At 38.0% G+C, this 17,663-nt stretch overlaps 4 protein-coding genes across 5 annotated transcripts; all 4 read left to right on the plus strand.

Moving 5' to 3' along the window:
- Positions 1-1,237: 1,237 nt before the first annotated feature.
- On the plus strand, positions 1,238-2,476 carry LOC119993496. Its single transcript, XM_038840651.1, has 3 exons — positions 1,238-1,792; positions 1,873-2,045; positions 2,138-2,476. The coding sequence occupies exons 1-3, from the start codon at positions 1,286-1,288 to the stop codon at positions 2,277-2,279; spliced, it is 822 nt and encodes a 273-aa protein (XP_038696579.1). The 5' UTR covers positions 1,238-1,285; the 3' UTR covers positions 2,280-2,476.
- Positions 2,477-3,679: 1,203 nt separating this feature from the next.
- Positions 3,680-6,782, plus strand: LOC119993497 (methyl-CpG-binding domain-containing protein 11-like). Of its 2 annotated transcripts, none has more exons than XM_038840652.1 (3): positions 3,680-3,824; positions 3,967-4,073; positions 5,666-6,782. In XM_038840652.1, exons 2-3 carry the CDS (start codon positions 3,972-3,974, stop codon positions 6,554-6,556), a joined length of 993 nt encoding a protein of 330 aa, XP_038696580.1. In that variant the 5' UTR covers positions 3,680-3,824; positions 3,967-3,971; the 3' UTR covers positions 6,557-6,782. The 2 variants fall into 2 exon arrangements, with proteins under 2 accessions (XP_038696580.1, XP_038696581.1); XM_038840653.1 differs by having other exon boundaries at positions 3,698-3,836.
- Positions 6,783-8,749: 1,967 nt separating this feature from the next.
- On the plus strand, positions 8,750-14,019 carry LOC119993340 (glucan endo-1,3-beta-glucosidase 11-like). The gene is made up of 3 exons (XM_038840441.1): positions 8,750-9,203; positions 10,137-11,176; positions 13,343-14,019. The coding sequence occupies exons 1-3, from the start codon at positions 9,143-9,145 to the stop codon at positions 13,421-13,423; spliced, it is 1,182 nt and encodes a 393-aa protein (XP_038696369.1). The 5' UTR covers positions 8,750-9,142; the 3' UTR covers positions 13,424-14,019.
- A 1,393-nt stretch (positions 14,020-15,412) lies between these two features.
- Positions 15,413-16,423, plus strand: LOC119993341 (umecyanin-like). The gene is made up of 2 exons (XM_038840442.1): positions 15,413-15,704; positions 15,936-16,423. Exons 1-2 carry the CDS (start codon positions 15,539-15,541, stop codon positions 16,280-16,282), a joined length of 513 nt encoding a protein of 170 aa, XP_038696370.1. The 5' UTR covers positions 15,413-15,538; the 3' UTR covers positions 16,283-16,423.
- Positions 16,424-17,663: the final 1,240 nt, after the last annotated feature.

The following is a 17,663-nucleotide window of genomic DNA, read 5'->3' on the forward strand; positions in this document are numbered from 1 at the left end:
TAAAAAAGTTAAGATAAGATAATAGTATTTTGGCATACCCTAAATCTGCTAGGATTATTGGCTTGTCCTGCATTACAAACTATATCTGGACCTCTGCCACTTCTTCCACCTGACCCTCTCCCTCTTCCTCTAGTATGTCCTCCTCTTGTTCTAGGTCCTCTATCCCTCCTTCCACCTGCCTCTCTCCCTCTTCCTCTAGCATGTCCTCTTCCTCTATTTTGTCCTCTGCCAATCACAATTCCACCATCAACTTGGTTTGAAGCTGTAACTTCAGCCTTGCAAGTCCTTACATTATGTCCTGTGATCCCACATCTATGACATCTCATTGGTGTGGCAACTCTACTTTTCTTCATTGTTGATCTGGTCTCAACTCTATGTCCTGTGATCCCACATCTATGACAACTGTTAGGGAAAAGGACAACAAAACATAACCCAATATAATTGCACAGTTGAAAGCGATATTATAGAACCACCAAATAAAAAATTGCGCACCACTCACCGAACTTTGCAATGGGTGACAGAAATCCCTAACAAATGATTTGCCTCTGTGCCAGCAACTCTTCGTTCAATATTATCGACGTCTGCAACGTTTCTCTTTCCTGCTTACGAAGAGCAAACAATGTCATATAAAGAAAACCCTAAAAATTGGGCGGAAAAGCAATAGACTTTCGCGGGCAATTGCATATACATGTGTTAATTGATTTTTTTTTTAACTACACGTGGATGCCACGTCAGCGTTTTCGCGGGAGTCAACCCCGGAGAGCTGACTCAGGATATAAACGATGTGAAAAACAATAGTTTGAGGATAGAATGAAGAAAAAAAATAGTTTAAGGACATAATCGAGAAAAATGTGAAAGTACAAGGATATATATAATATTTTAACCAAAAATAATGAATTCCTATATTTTCTAGAAATTATTAAATTACTTGCAGCAATGATGATACTATTATCACCAAAATAATTAGTGTCCCCGTCTGATTGGTTAGAAAGAGATTCTTTATATGCAAGCTCCTCTGCAATTGGCGGCTTCAGCGATTCCTGTAATGGGTAATCTGACGGTTGTGATTGTCTCATGCCACCACAATGCGTCATGTCACAATGATGATATTGTCTACTTCATTCAAGTAAACCACGTGCGACTCACACCTCGTATTGTAATATGTATCCGATCAACGGTCCAGATCTCATCTTGTATATGCTTCAATCCCGCTTATAAAAACCCCAAAGTCCTCTGTCTCTTCAACGCTGAAAATCTCCCACCTTTATTAACTCTGTGTGAAACAATGCTTCTTCGAAGTTCATCGACGCCAATACTCGATTCATGGTTCCCTCCCTCGTCCAAAGACTTCTCGCCCGAACCCGATAATCTGCCCCAGATCCACAGAACCCGTTCAATCTCGCTCTCGGCTTCTTCTTCGAGCCTGCTCTCGTCTTCCTCTCACGAAGATTCAATCAAGAAAATGACAAGAGCTCTGTCCGAGTCCGATCTCAGGGAATTGGCGGTACCGATGAAGAGACCGTTCGGGAGTACTTGGAATGGGATTTCATTGGAAGAGGAGGTGGAAGAGGAGACGTCAACAGCGTCGTTGTGGAGTGAGAAGGATTGCGAGGTTGGAGGGGGAATTGGCGGCGGTGGAGGAAAGATCTGCGGGGGTGGCGGTGGTGGATCCGATCGTGGAGATTCAAGCAATAATGGGAATGATAGCATGGATTCTTATTATCAAAGAATGATTGAAGCTAATCCGAGTAATGGGTTGCTGCTAGGGAACTACGCGAGGTTCTTGAAAGAGGTATTTCCTCAAACACAACGCGTGCACTATTTTGATGTGGTTAAAGTACGGATTTTAATGTTTTTCTTGACTTGAAATAGATCCGAGGAGATTTTGAGAAAGCGGAAGAGTACTGCGCCAGAGCAATCTTGGCGAGTCCGAACGACGGGGAGTTTCTGTCCCTGTACGGTGACTTGGTGTGGCAGATCCACAAGGACCCTGTTCGTGCAGAGACTTATTTCGATCGAGCAGTCAAAGCTTCACCTGATGACTGGTAAGAATCAATGAAAGAGTACACCTTTTGCTTTTATTTGTGAAATTTAAGCTATGTTTCTGATTATTTGATCTTGGAATTGGTGGGTGCAGTTATGCAATGGCTTCATATGCTCGGTTTCTCTGGGATGCTGAAGAGGACGAAGAGGAAGAAGTAGAATCAATGAAGGAAGCTTCACGGCCATGTTACTTCAATGGAGCTCACTGTCCTTCTCCTCTGGCTGCTGCTTCTTAGACTCTTCTTTCAGCTGCTCCTCTGTCCTACTTTTTGTATGATATTCTAGATATTATAGTAACTTTATAACCTTCTTTTTTTTTTGTTTCTCTTGTTTATAGCTATTTTTTTTATGTGCTAGCTTTTTTATTCGCTTTCTAAGATGAGTTGTAAAAATGAAAATAATGAGATTAATAGATGGAATGGTTTTTGCCTTCTGGGTATACTGTCTTCATGACAGATAGATTGACATTTTTGATGCATGTCGAAATTGTTGCATTATTTCCATTTCTTGCAGAGCATGACAGTAAGGTTACGTTATTTTGATCATTACGAAAACTCTCGTTTGGTTGCATCGAGAAATAATGATAGTAATGATAGATTAGAAAATGGAATAGGAATAAAGTATTTATTGACAGAAAGCTTTGTCATCCAAGGAAAACCAGAATTGGAGGCCAATTTGTTCCCAGTATTCTCATCATAAGAAAAGAAATCATAGCCATGAACTTCCACTTTGCCATTGAATTCTAATTTTTCCAAACTTAACTTGAATTTGAGGAATGATGGTAATTCAGGGAGCCCTATACATGGTTTTTTCCTTTATGATTGATATTGATACGCACGAAAATCATTATAAAGTGAGCCAACCAGAACCACTTATTAAATTCGTAACAAGAAAGAGTGCTACTAGCATTCCATTGCTCTGCTTGCTTCCTGACAATACTTTACAAGCTAACTTTTTCTTGTCAAGTTCCTTGCAAAGTTATAATCGAATTCAAGTTCATTTCTACACCTAGCAATCGAGTTTGATGTCAGTTATACATAGCAAACCAAATCAGAACTAATTTTCTGATGTTTACCTCAGACCACACGTGGTTGATGAGCTTTAACGAACCATAGAAAACCCACAGATCATCCAAAATAAATAAAGTAATAAACCCTAAAAACTCACTAAGCTAACCAAACTTGAAGTATAATTGGCAAATAATGGAGTGTAAATAAAACTTAGAGAAAAATTATAAATTCGATTATAGACTTCATATTTCACCAACTTAAAGGTTATTATTATACCAAAACCACTAGTTAGTGTGGTAAGGATGATGTGTATTACCCTCGTGACCAGCATCCGAATCTCTCACTGTTTTTCTTAAAAAAGAACTTAAAAGGTTATTACCTCATTGGCCCAGCCCAAGAAAAGTACGGTCTGTTGTCGAGCTTTCTTTATGGGCTCTAGAATAGCCCACTAAGATACAAAAAGGAAAAGTATTACCGGATTAGCGCTTGTTTATTGAGTATTTGACAGCACGATCATAACCGTTCCCTAATCAGGAAAAGGACACGTGACAACTTTACAGGCAACCGTCACGGAGCTAAGTTACTCAGCACAACTATCGAAGAAGAAGCTCGCCAATGTTTTCGGGATAAAAAGGAGAGGCCCACACAATTGTGTGATAATCCACGTGTGCGCTTGCTGATAAATTGCGGCTCTCTCGCTCATTTGTTCTTCGAAACCAGTGCAAGAAGAGCAAATTCACAGACAAAGACTCCATTTTTCGACCTACCCAGGTAGAATTATAGGTATATAAGTGTATGTATGTGTGTATAGAGGGAGGGGAAGTGCAAATTGTTTTTTTTTCCCTTACCTCTTTCGAGCTTGCTTGCTTTGTTAATGGTGTTGTTGTAAGACTTAATTTCATGTATCTGGTAGGTTAAATGGCGAGCTCAGAGGAAATACAGAAGGAGAGGGAGAAGGAGAGTGCAGAGGACGAGGATTTCTCTGTGGAGCTTCCTGCTCCTCCTGGTTGGAAGAAAAAGGTCTCTATTTTTGTTCTGTGTTTTTATTGATTAGTACTCTGTATGATTCTCAAATTTTGTTGTAATAAAAAAATTGAGTGGATTAGTTTACTGAAATTGCTTTAATTGTTCGTGGGTTTGGTTGCTTTTTTTTGATTAGTTGAATTGCTTGGTAGAATTTGGTGGATTGATGGCTTTTACAGCTAGGGTTTTTTTTTGTGGTTGCTTTTCTATTGCTGCTCGATTATGAGTGATTATGCCTCTAACTTGAAATTTAAGTTGAATTTTCTGTGTTTTCATGCATTAAGTTTGCAAGTCTATGGTGTTGCTTTCTTTTCAAAATTGTTTCTTTGTGCTATTGTTGTTATCAGTGATTTTTTCTTCTAATCTAAAGCAGTAGTGGTTGGTCAGTTAGGGTTTATATGGAAGGGATAATCTCTTTCTTGTTCAATCATTTATACTCCTATTTCCAGTTAATTTTAGCGGTTGGAAATAGGAAGAAGGGGCAGTTACATGCTTATAAAATTCTTAACATTATCAATTCATTTTATAACTCTGCAATGTCATCTTTCTTGATTCCATTATAACGGGGAAATACTGCTAATACTCAACTGATGCAATTTCCTACTTCTTAGCATTGCTCAATATATGTTTTTTATCATTCTAGGATTTCAGCTAAATATAAATGTTGAAGCAGACCTCTTTAGTCTCATTTGTTTTCTGATATTATCAGTAGATTAGAAATTATCCTCAAAATTAAAGGGCATAGTCTTGTGCCCAGGTCTTGATTTGGTGGGAATAGCAGTTAAGTACATTATTTGTGGCATTGGATTGAGCTTCTGATGGGTTTCTACAGATCTCGTCTCAGGATGTCACTAGAATGATGATATATTGATATTTTACACGCTATTGTGGAATTTTATTTTTTGTAACAATTTTGGGCTTTTATACGCATGTGATGATCCGTATTATAAGGATATTTTAGCTTTTGATTCCTATTTTATCTATATTTTGGCTTTTATGTGTGTCACTGCACCAAGTACTCTCTGTATCTTGGAAGTCTTAAAATCGTGGTGGTGAGGGAGGGATAACTGAAAGGAGGGAAGAAAACGTCAGAAAGAAATAATGGTTGGAATAACATCTGTCTTTTTTCATATTTTATACAATGAAGTTGATGGAAAAGGTAAGGAGAAGTCGAATTAAAGGGCACCAGATATCTAGGTAGAGGAATGTATTTGCCATTTTTTAATCCTCCCATTCTAGTTTACTGGTCTTCCTCTCGTGTTTGTTGTCCAATTGACCAGCGGATGCAGGGGAAGACCTTATCTCCCTACTCTTATTGCCCTCTTTTTTCCCATCTTTCTTACCTCTTTGAATTGTAAGTCATATTCATGCTAGCAACATGGACGGATACAATTGGGGGCAACTGACTTGGTTTAAATGGTTCAATCATGAAAGAATTGCATTTTTTCGTGTTCTAGAGTGTTTCATTTAACCTGTTACCGTCACCAGTTCCTTTACCATTACGTAATTGGGGAAGCTATATATTTCATTCTCTAAATTTAGCCGTTGTTTGAGTTGCTGATATAGGCTGATGTTGTGTTCATGGGCAGTACTTCCCCAGAAAAGATGGAACCCCCAAGAAAAATGAGATCATTTTCATTGCCCCAACAGGCGAGGAATTCAGTGGCAGAAGACAGTTGGATCAGTATCTGAAAGCACACCCTGGTGGCCCAGCAACATCGGAGTTTGATTGGGGCACTGGTGAAACCCCAAGGCGATCAGCTAGGATCAGTGAGAAGGCTAAGGTCGCACCTGCACTGGAACCTGAACCCCCTAAGAAACGAAGAAGATCATCACTTTCTAAGAAAGATAATCTACAAACAGAAAATGCTCCCAAAGGAACTGAGGAGCCAAAAGAAATACACATGGGGGAGGCTGAAAAGAAAAAGGATAATGCAGATGTAGAAGTGGAAAAGGATATCGTGAAGGCAAATCAAGATAGTAAAGATGAAGCACAAGATACTGGTGCAAAAACAGAAGCAGCTTCTTCTAAAGAAGCCAAGGGAGAAGATGTTAATATATCAAATGATACTGAAAAAGATGAAAAAATACCCGACACTGATCCAGATCACCCTAAAGGGACGCAAATTGGTACAGGTGCTGGTGATTCTGGAGTGACGGAAGATGAAAATGAGAAAGTAGAGGGTGAAAAGGCTGAAGAGAAGTATGAGGAACCACAAGTTGTGACAGAGAGAGAGCATGGCTCTGGAGAACAGGACAAAACATGTACAGAAATTTCCAAGGAAGAGCAGAATGAGAAGGTTGGGGAAGAAAAGGATGAACACATGAGAAGTGCTCCTGAATCAGAAGGAGAATTGAAGGAGAAAGCTGTGGATGGCAATGATGAGAAACAAGGTAAGGCAGGTGTCAATGAGCCAAGCAAGGAGGCGGAAGAAGTGACTGAGAATGGCAGCTGTAGTGGCGATGTCAACAAGGTTTAGCATTAGTTATTGTCTAATAAATTAACTGAATCTCCTCCTCTTTCAAATCTTGCTATCGATTGTTTGCTTAGACATTTATGTATACAGTTGTAGACTAGGTGTATAATGTAGCGGCTTTTGTTGTACTATATTGGCATATAGCCTGCAGTAACTGTTATGATATTCTGTACTTGTAATGTCGTATTATCATGAAGCTATAAATAAGTTGACCTTTTGAGTTTTGAGAGCCCTGTAATACTGTATTGCTCTCTCTCTCTCTCTCTCTCTCTCTCCAGGCCCAGCTACTGGTATTGCTTTTTGTTGAGATTGTGCTGCTTGGTTGACCGAATAATCGATGATTGTCGGCCAAGGAAATTGGACAACGAACAGGATTTAAACCATGATTAGTGTTACATACGCGAGTAGATGAGTGCAGCATCTGGTGCTGTGATTCAACTCAAACGTCTATGCACATCATCAAATCTCTGTCTGGTGCAATTTTTTTTCACTCCAAGCAGCCAGAAGTTGGTGTTAGAATTGTCTCAGTATGGTTAATGATAGCAGTCTGAGGTCTCGTTTGTTAACATCCTGCTCTGTGTGGAGCACCATTGTTGTACATTTATGCACTTCTCAGTGTCAGAACAAGAGAATTCACTAATATGAATCAAGTAAAGGTTGGTTTCTTTTTCCCCTTCATTTTACGCAATTGTTTTCGATAGTTTGAGAGCTTGTCCATAAGTGTTGTTTACCTTCTACCTTTACACAATTAATTTGTATTTTTCTCATTTCATACTCGTGGGAAGAGTACGTCTGATACTAACCAGGACTTACTGGCATCATAGGCTTCAAAGCGGAAAAAATTAAGGTTGTGGTGGTGCCTTATTTTGGTCATTGAAAGATTAGTCATATTCTAACTCAGTCATCGAATGTTCAAACGTTGTAACTTGGGAATCAAAAGTTGAAAATTGTTTCCATATACACACTCGGAATTTTTGACAATCAACTCGCGGCATAATGTGGTCATACTTTATGCATATGCAAAGAGAGAGCGGAGAAGAAAGCAAATTATTCCTTTACATGGGTAATTGTAGTTGGTAACACAAAAGCACACAAAAGTTAACCTTAATACCCATTAGCACCTCATCAAGCCAACTCTAAAGTTACCCTTTTATGTCAGAAACAAATAACAAAACTACTTCCTCATCATCAAAGAACCCCCTCCAATTTCAGTTTTAAGTGTCTTATTGTAATTTCTTTTTTTAATCATTTGAGCATAATTTTTTTTATAAGAGGGAGGTCTGAATTGAAAATTCAGGAGGTTTTTTTTATAATTACTATATAATTAGCTCTAATTAACAAATTTTGAGGGGATAAACTATATGAGGCTTTGCCCCTGTATATATGTCCATATGTAAAAGGGTTTCTTTAGATGAGAAATTACAAAATTAATGTGTTAAGGATTTGTTTTCATAATGAGAAAATTCTTAGATTGATGAAAAGTTCTTTTTTTATTTAAAAATGGCATTTGAATTTATGGGGATTCTTATCCAATCACTTCTTTGTTTAAATTTTAAACAAAGTTTTGAAATTTTTTTAAAAAATAAAAAATGGAGGAATGTTGTTTTATGCCAAAAATACAAATCAGTCGAGCAATCACAGACATAGAAGTGACGAGGCAGTAACCAATGAGTAAATATCAGTGTTTTGAAAACCGGACCGGACCGGCCGGTCGGACCGGTCCAACCGGTGACCGGCCACTTGTCCGGTCCGGTTGAGGTGCCAGAACCGGTGATTGGTGAACCGGGATATTTCCGGTTGAACCGGCCGGTTCTTCGGTTGAACCGGTCAGAACCGGACCGGTTTTGACCGGTTCGGTCATTTATTAATGTTAATAAAATATTTTTGAAATTTTGTTATTTGTAGGGTTTGAACTCATGACCTTTTATTCATTAAAAAAGGTTTTAACCACTAGGCTATGAGATTTTCTTTGTTTAAAATGGTACTTTATTTGAATATATTGTATTTTTATGAAGTTTTCTTACATATTATATGCATATAATATAAATATATATATAAATAATTCATTACATTAAAACCGGTTCGAACCCGGTTTGAACCCCGGTTGAACCTTTAAACCGTGAACCGAAAACTTTTCCGGTTTGATGACCGGTCCGGTTTTAAGAACCTTGGTAAATATGCAACAAAAGGGTTCTGCTAAAGAAGGCAAGCCAACGCTGCTAAGCAACAAAACGTTAGATTCTTCCGTTAGTTTAATCAAAACCCAAAACCCCTTTTTTCCTTTCCTTTTTATACTAAAATCTCCTGTGGAGAACGACCGCCAAAAACCTGCTCTTTTTGGCCTTGATTAGATCACTGGAGCAGGAAAAAACTAGATTCAGGAACCAAAATTTTGCTGAGTCAAAGTGAGGGAATACGAGAGAGAGAGTATAGTATGGGAGAGATAAAGGTGTAGTTTTTGAAGGAAAGTGAAGGGAATCTTTTTGTGGGTGTTATGGCATATCACAGAAGGAGGAAGCATTATTCTCGTCGACGTTATTTATCAGCTGCTCGTTGCCCGGAAAAGTTGTTGGATTCCGATCAGTCAATATGGCAATGAAACCTGTTTGGTTTCTTCTCTTCTTCTTGCTTCCCTTCCTTGTTTCCTTTGGTAATCACTCAATTCCAGACCTCCGGTCCTTGCGTCTTTTATGTGCTTATTGGGATTCTGTTAGTGAATTCAGTTGTGTTTGTTTGTTTTTGGGTGTTTTTGGGGTTGATCTCGTAATTTGTTGCTGGTTCTTGCAACTGGTTGGTGCTTTTTTAGTTTTTTTTGCTTTATTTTAATTTTTGTTGAAATTCCAACGAATTGTGATCTTATACTTTCGTTATTAAACGCCAAATTGGCAGCTGGCTTTGCTGCCTTGCTCTTGAAAGTTTAATTTTGAATATGGTTTTTGCTAATTGGTTTCTCTTATACTTATTGCTTGATAACATAAATCATACTTATTGGTCCTTCTTCTTGACAATAAAGCTTATGGGTGTACATGGTTCGTACAATCTTACTCATATTCGAACTTGGAGGTGGAGGTTCTGGTAACTCTAAATTCTGTTGATTTGGGACTTCTCCTGGATCCCATCTTTCTCAAGTATGCCCATATTGCTAGGGGATAGTTTGCTGTTCTTGGTTTTGATTATTAACTTTCTGCTTGACGATTGGTTTAATCTCTCTTTCGAGATTGGAAGAATTGAGATTAATTGGTTGAAGTGTGTAGTGGATTTCCTTTTTCTTGTTAAATATAGTTGCTATTGCCTCACAATTGATGTATTAAGTAATATGAGAGTAAATTTTTATTTTATTTTATTTTGAAGTGGTCATTCTGGTGTTCCTGCATCAGTCCATGAAAGTATTCCATAGCTTCGGAATTTCATCGTCTGTCTTTGAATTTTCTGCACTTGGGTGGGAGAGAGCTGTAGTCTTACAACTATGATTGGTGGCTGAAAGTAGTCTATTGATGCACTCTTTTTTTTCTTTTTTTTTTTGTGATAGGCAGTCTAGTCTAGTGATGCACTTAATGAACTTTTTTACATTCATGTTCTGCAGAATGCTTGAGAGTGCATGCTTTCACTGGAACTTATGGAATAAATTATGGAAGGATTGCAGATAACATCCCTTCACCCAATGAAGTTGTTACACTTCTTCGAGCAGCAAAAATAAGGAATGTCCGGATATATGACGCTGATCACAGTGTCCTGAAGGCTTTTGGTGGGACTGGACTTGAACTTGTGGTTGGACTTCCAAATGGATATTTGAAAGACATGAGTGCTAATGAGAGTAATGCCATGAATTGGGTTAAAGAGAATGTGCAGGCATTCATTTCCGATACAGATATTTGCGGGATTGCTGTTGGAAATGAAGTTCTGGGAGGGACTGATAACGAACTGTGGGGACAACTTCTGGGTGCAGTAAAAAATGTCTACAATGCCTTAAAAAAGCTTGGCCTCACTAAAGTAGTTCAGATTACAACGGCTCATTCACAGGCTGTTTTTGCTAATTCCTTCCCTCCCTCTGCTTGTGTCTTCAAAGATGGTGTTGATCAATATATGAAGCCTCTCTTGGAGTTCTTCTCCGAAATTGGGTCCCCTTTCTGTTTAAATGCATATCCATTCCTTGCCTACATGTCTAACGTGAACGACATAGATATGAATTATGCTCTTTTCCAGCCAACTCAGGGGGTCCGTGATTCAAAAACTGGTCTCCATTATGATAACCTGCTTGATGCTCAGATAGATGCAGCCTATGCTGCTCTGGAGGATGCTGGATTTAAAAAGATGGAAGTTATTGTTACGGAGACAGGTTGGGCCTCGCGTGGCGATAGTAATGAAGCTGCAGCTACAGTGAATAATGCAAGAACTTATAACTATAACCTGCGTAAAAGACTAGCAAAGAAGAAAGGAACCCCTATGAGGCCAAATAATGTGGTGAAAGCATATATATTTGCAACATTTAATGAGAATTCGAAGCCTGGTGCAACTTCTGAGAGGAACTTTGGGTTATTTAAGGCTAATGGGAGCATTGCATATGATATTGGTTTTCGAGGACTCAAAGCTTCATCTGCAGGTTCATTGCGTTTCTCTTTGAAGGTATATGACTGTTCTCATCACGCCCTTGAAATATGTCTTTAGATGGTACTTTTGTGGGGATGAAGATTGCTCATTGAGATCTACCTTAAAAATATAATGTCAGCGCCATGACTTGTGGGGATTAATCATTGAGAATGAAATGCTATGACATTATTTTGGGGCAATATTAATTATACTGGAAGAGAGGAATAAAACTAGCCTTTTGAGCTTCTTGTAATATTTTAGTTTCAACCTCTTCATTTCATGAATCCAGTTGTTTCTAATTTATTTGGTCAATAGAAAGGGAGGAAAACACAAAAAAATACTGAAAAGTATTACTATTTTGAGTAACGAAAGAAGCTTAGAAGGCAACTCATTGCAAAATGTTGTTCATGTTTTACTGAACTTTGTGCTATTGTGCATCCACTGCAAGAGAAAAAAAGATGCACTTTTGATAATACATTGATTAGAGGTTTTTGCTTGCCATTTCATGACTCGCTAAAGGGCTGGACAGCCTAGCTTGACACCACCATCCTTGCCACAGCAACTAGAATAGCGATAATTGCAACTTGCAAGTTAAATCCTATAGGACAGGAAGTCATTGAATTTTCACTTAAGAAATGTACAGCCTTCTTCTTGCAAGTTGCAAGTTGCAAATGTGTGTATTCATTTAAGAAATGCACCTGCAAAGGGTCTCGATCTAATATAGCTTTTCAACAAAGGAGGTTACTGGCCTAATTATTCTGTATTTCCAGTGAGATTTCTGACCTTCTAAATGTATAGCTGGCTGTGGCGCCATCCAGCCAAACGTGCCCTTCCCACAAACATCTTTCATTTCTCTTGCAAGTTGCAATCTTTTAGACTCTGTTGGCAGTATCATGGAAAGAGGCAGGAATAAAGTCAGAGTTGTGTGTACTGGGCTTCTAGTTATGGGTAACCTGATGGCTGATACCTCTTAGTGACAAAAATATTTTCAACATCATCAGTTTTCTTTCAGAAAACTTCCCTTTTGATCCTAAGTTTCCTAGAAACTTAATGATGTGGTTATGAAGTGATACAATCATAAAGGTGCACCCAACAAACTATTTGTGCCACTGTTGGGCTGGCTTTAGACCACAAACTACCAACTACTTTTCACTTTTTCCTGAAGTTTTATATGGTCAATAATCAGCTGGATTAAACATCATGTGTGGCTATTGACACAAAAGACTTAACTGATTGTGACTGAAGACATTTACATTGCAGTTGAGGCATTAATGTTGCAGTGTAAAGTTGGTTTTTTTGATATGGACATCTGTTAATTTTCGTGAACATAAATGTTTTTTTTGATATTTGTTGTGCACTAGGATATGGAATAAAATCTTATACCATTGATGTTGTGGTTAAACTAATAATTGTGATTAAGGATTTGAGCCTAGTTGAAGATACATAAATTTGTTTGGCATCGCTTATATTTATCTGCCTCTTTTTTAATTTTTTTTGATATATTTTCCTTAAAAAATTTAGCAGGAGCTGATAAGAATAATCAATCCATAACCAAACTTTGATATAACTGATTACGCAGTTGAAAATCAGACCTACCAATGTGAGTAGGGGGAAAAGTCATCTTTCTAACTGCTTGATTTTCTCGTTTGTTTTTTTTTTTTTTCCTCCTTTTCTTTTCTAATTTCCAAAATGATGCTTGTTTGTTGAATGGCTCATTTCATCATTACATGTAACCATAATAAAGTGAAATATTTACAATTCTTCCGTAGTATACAGAAGCCTACGGTGAAGGTATAAATTGACTAATGTAGTTCCGTAACAGCTATGTAATGCATTGCATTGCTTGACATTTTCATTTGACTCATCTAACCTGGGTGGCATGGCACCACATTGTGTTTTTATCGATGATATTTTTCTTCCCTGTTAAAAGACAAAACCATTGTTTTACATGACCATTTATTTGGTATGTATTATTCTTAAGATGTCACTTTCTATTCATGTGGTTGAGTTCAATTCAGACAATCGACACTAGATAACGGTGTGGATAATCATGATCTTCAATCATTTATCATGCTGTTTTCTGATATCGCCGTTCTTTCTTTTTGCACGTAAAGTTGCTGCTACTCATTGGCTTTTATGTACTAAAAACTTATATTTATCACTTAAAAGAAATTACCCATGAGATTATCTGAACTGTTACAGGCTTTTCGAGCGCTGGATTGGTGTTCTTCGTATCCGCTCATGGTGACAATCTCTGCGGTGGCACAACTTCTGCTCTTATGATGTTGGGTGTTCGTGAGTGCACTAAACCAGCTCAGAAGTTGAAAATGATCGAGGCTTGGTACCATCTCGGCATCACTTTTCAGAGTACACCCCATTGATTCTTGAACTTCAAATAAACATTCCTGAAGTTGCTGATAAATTTTATATAATCTCAGCAAACGTATACTACTTTCAATGGGAAAAAAAAAAACCCTACTTCATAAAGTAGCGTTTCCCGTTTTCGATTACATTTTGATTTTAAGCCTTTCAAAGGCAAATTTATGCGTAGATATGGCATAATGGAGTTGGTTATTTATAGTTTTGCTTTAGATATTAAGGGCGAGCATAAGACTGACATTTGAAGAATCCTAGCTATATGCAAGATGAATTTCTTTCTCTTTTTTTAACTTGTTTTAATCATTCTCATATTCTGATGTATCCTTTTTCTCAGAATTTGGTGGGTGCTTCAAATGTTCAATAAAAAAGTCCACACGTTTATTGGTAAGAAGAGGAGTTGTTATTATTAGTCTGAAATCTGGAATGCTTTTTCAATACTTTGTTGATGAAACTTCATGGCATTAGTGGAAAAAAAGGCAGCCATGTTTGAACGTTCTCTACCTCTTTTTGTGGGTTCTTTAGATTAATACTGCCCATTCATTTGTGGTCAATGACGTGTTTTGACTTATAGTAATAGGAGGGTTGGATTGAAAAAGAGGAGTACTTGAACTCTCCAACTTTATAAGATTAGGTATCATTAAATATGACTGGAGAATGAAATCTAGACTATAATAATTGGTGGGGTTTTTTTTTTTTGTGCTAATGAAATCCAACTTGCTCTCCATGACTAGAAGAAGATACACTACAATAGAAAGAACACGACACTGAGACACTGAGTATCTTGATCTCTTCAAAGATATTTGAGCCCTATATAATTCTTCTCATCTTGAGAATCGGTCTAAGAGAGTTCTTTTGCCTCGACTTATCTAAGATACAACAATCCGACTTGGTCGAATAGCTAACTCGAACTTGGATGGTTAGCCCCGAAGCCACACAAAGACATCAACTATCGCTGCCTATAATATTTTAGAAAAATGTTTGAGACAAGAATGCTAATTGATAAGGGGGAGAAGTGTGTGTTGTGACTAGGATAGGAGTATATATAGGTGGGTTGGAATAAAGATGCTTGTTGCCAAACCCCAACTGAATAAGATGAGAGTAGCCGGCCAACTTCTGGCTTAATGTGAGATCAACATTATTTCGTACCATAAGAGTGTTTGGATGGAGGGATTTGGGGAAGGGAAGAGAACAAATTATCTTGTTTTGGCTAGTTTATAAAAAAATTAAAGGGATGAATTTGAGGAGAATTTGAGGGAAAATTTCATTATATTTTTGTCAAACATATTTTATCATTGTACATAATACTTAAACATAAAAGTTAAGGTTAAATTAATAAATTAAACCTATTTTCTTTAAATTTTTATTTCAAAAATGTTAAGGATCCCAATTATCCCAGTATTCGATCTTGATCATTGGTTGATGTACGTGTAGAGACTCGTAAAATATGATATACATCAATCTAGGGACATGATTGATTATTGAGATAATTGAGATCTCATTTACTAGGATCCCTATCACTTCTGCCCCCTAATTCCATTTGGGTTCCATACTACCATGTCAATTTCCTAATTAATTGGTCACATGTAAAGTGTTCAAAGCAGAATTGTCTAAAATCTTTTTAAATCTTTCAAGGGACCCAAATCCATCCTTCACACAAAAAAAATTGATGAAGAGTAGTTGTTGTAGATACAAGTCATTTTCATTGTTTGGGGAATACAATAGTCGAACATGAAAGTCAATTTTTTTTATTCACTTTTCATTGAGCTTTGCAAAAGGGAAAAAAAAAAGAGCAGAGATTGTATACCCATATTCCACCCACAAATGGCCTATTCAACAACTACTCCGCTGGCGGAAAGTACTCCAAACGACTTGGCCTCCATTTGTTTTTTTTACCTTCCCAATACTGTCTATAAAACTGTGCATAGATAGACAAACAGCACAAACCGTTCCAAACACCGAATTTAGAGCTAGTTTGCCAGGGGCGATCTGAGACACTAAGAACACAGAAACAGAGCAGATATGGCAGCACTACTTGCTTTGTTGTTGGTGACAGGTTCCTTTGTAGGAAGTTCACAAGCAGTAGAGTATGTTGTAGGAGATACTACTGGCTGGACGGTACCTTCTACCACCACTTTCTACTCCACCTGGGCTTCTGGCAAAAACTTCTCCGTTGGTGATGTTCTAGGTGAGTCATTCATATATTCAACGAGTTTCAATAATGATAGGGATCTCAGTAATTGGTATTGAGTTGTACGCACAGAATTTCATGTATGTGAAGCTCACAGATTCACTTGTATTCTGTGCATCTAGTTCGGGATAACTGGATCCTAACTGCTGGAATTTTTATCATTTTCGTTACACTTTATAGCTTCTTTGATAATCTTGGTCTTCTTACCTTGGTTTATGATGTTTGTAGTGTTCAACTTTGCGACCAGAGCACATGATGTGGCTGTAGTGACGGAGGATGCTTATCAGAACTGCAACATAGCAAGTCCCATCAATCAAACAAACACCGGACCGGCACGGATCACTCTCAGCAACGACACTGACTACTACTTCATTTGCACCATCTCCGGCCACTGCAGCGGCGGACAGAAATTGGAGATTGATGTTGGTGGAACAACCAACTCTTCCACACCCACACCTGGCTCACCACCCGGCACTACAACCACCTCACCACCACCGCCTTCTAGCGCAGCATCCTCTTTTGTTGCCGCTCTCTTCGTCTCCTTGTCGTCCATCGCCATTGGTTTCTTGTACTGATTAGCTTATGTTAGTGCTCTCATACACTTCCTTTTGATCTCGGATTTATTCTTGTGGTAGTTGATACGTACTTGACAGTTTTTATGCTCATATATAGACAGATTCCATTTGAATAAACTGTGCTAGTTATTTTTTCCTAGAGTAAACAGATTTGAACATCAAAATTATCAAACCTGTGGATTAATGGAAAGAGTTAGAAAAGCAAACATTACAATTACAGCTTCTTAACCAAGTAATGAAGAAAAACAATCCATTGATTCAGTTGCAGTAATCTGTAAATGGTGTTGAATAGAGTCAAAGATTTACCCAAGATTTACTTTATTGATTGAAGACTTTATTGACAAACTCAATATTGATTGAAGACTTTCCTTAATTGAAGATTCGGCAATCAATATTGATTTGTCTAAGTTCATAATTGATGCCTCAATTGTTGACTAATTGATGCCTCAATTGTTGACTTTGATAGTGACTTTGATAGAGATTGTAATTACGTAGATCATTGATTGTAAACCAATGTAATAGCTATATAGGTGTTTCCCACTTCAATAAAAGTAATTGATTGCAAAATTAAGTTGGTATCGGAGCAAGGTTCTCTTAACATACTACCTCTCCATCACCGTAGCTACTAGGGGCCGACTGCTCCAACCATCCGACAGAAGCCGATTGCTTCGTCCATAACAGGTGCCGATTGCACCATTGAACCAGAATCTCATCCAGAAATTACAAACAACTCATGGCTGAATCCGGTGCTCTTATAGTTCCACCTGTGGTGACGCCAACTCAAGAACCAACCTCTATTCCTTATGGGATCAAACTGAATGGCTCAAATTTCACTCTTTGGTCTCAGGTGGTTACTATGTTCGTTGCTGGACGAGGAAAGATGGAATATCTCAAAGGTACGACCTCGAAACCTACTGTTAGTGACTCTACATACAACAAGTGGATGATGGAGGATGCTACTGTAAAAGGCTGGCTTATTGGCTCTATGGAGGCCGATATAATGAATCTTTTTATTCGTTTACCCACTGCGAATGATGTTTGGGATGCTGTGTCTCAAACATATTTTGAGGGTGCTGATAAATCTATTTTGTATGATCTGTCTCGAAAAGCTATGACAACTAAGCAGGCAGGGCGACCTGTGGCTGCATACTATTCCGATCTTAAGGTTATTTGGCAGGAGCTTGATCATCGTCGTCCAATTACCTTTACTCAGCCAGATGTGATTAAGACTCGAATGGCTGAAATTGATGAAGATCGAGTCTATTCTTTTTTGGCTGGGCTTGATGATATATATGATTCTGTTCGGGGAGATATTCTTCGTACTAATCCTCTACCTGGACCTGATAATGCTTTCTCAACTGTGAGACGTGAAGAACTTCGC

The sequence above is a fragment of the Tripterygium wilfordii genome, chromosome 23 (genome assembly GCF_013401445.1).
Source record: "Tripterygium wilfordii isolate XIE 37 chromosome 23, ASM1340144v1, whole genome shotgun sequence".
NCBI classification, from domain to species: Eukaryota; Viridiplantae; Streptophyta; class Magnoliopsida; order Celastrales; family Celastraceae; genus Tripterygium; species Tripterygium wilfordii.

Bases quoted from the DNA above. Each gene is read 5' to 3' on its own strand.
- LOC119993340 (XM_038840441.1), top strand. From the start codon at position 9,143: ATGGCAATGAAACCTGTTTGGTTTCTTCTCTTCTTCTTGCTTCCCTTC. The intron at 9,204-10,136 runs GTAATCACTCAA...CATGTTCTGCAG, and splicing joins TCCCTTCCTTGTTTCCTTTG to AATGCTTGAGAGTGCATGCT. The intron at 11,177-13,342 runs GTATATGACTGT...GAACTGTTACAG, and splicing joins CATTGCGTTTCTCTTTGAAG to GCTTTTCGAGCGCTGGATTG.
- LOC119993497 (XM_038840652.1), top strand. From the start codon at position 3,972: ATGGCGAGCTCAGAGGAAATACAGAAGGAGAGGGAGAAGGAGAGTGCA. The intron at 4,074-5,665 runs GTCTCTATTTTT...GTTCATGGGCAG, and splicing joins CTCCTGGTTGGAAGAAAAAG to TACTTCCCCAGAAAAGATGG.
- LOC119993341 (XM_038840442.1), top strand. From the start codon at position 15,539: ATGGCAGCACTACTTGCTTTGTTGTTGGTGACAGGTTCCTTTGTAGGA. The intron at 15,705-15,935 runs GTGAGTCATTCA...TGATGTTTGTAG, and splicing joins CTCCGTTGGTGATGTTCTAG to TGTTCAACTTTGCGACCAGA.
- LOC119993496 (XM_038840651.1), top strand. From the start codon at position 1,286: ATGCTTCTTCGAAGTTCATCGACGCCAATACTCGATTCATGGTTCCCT. The intron at 1,793-1,872 runs GTATTTCCTCAA...GACTTGAAATAG, and splicing joins ACGCGAGGTTCTTGAAAGAG to ATCCGAGGAGATTTTGAGAA. The intron at 2,046-2,137 runs GTAAGAATCAAT...TGGTGGGTGCAG, and splicing joins AAAGCTTCACCTGATGACTG to TTATGCAATGGCTTCATATG.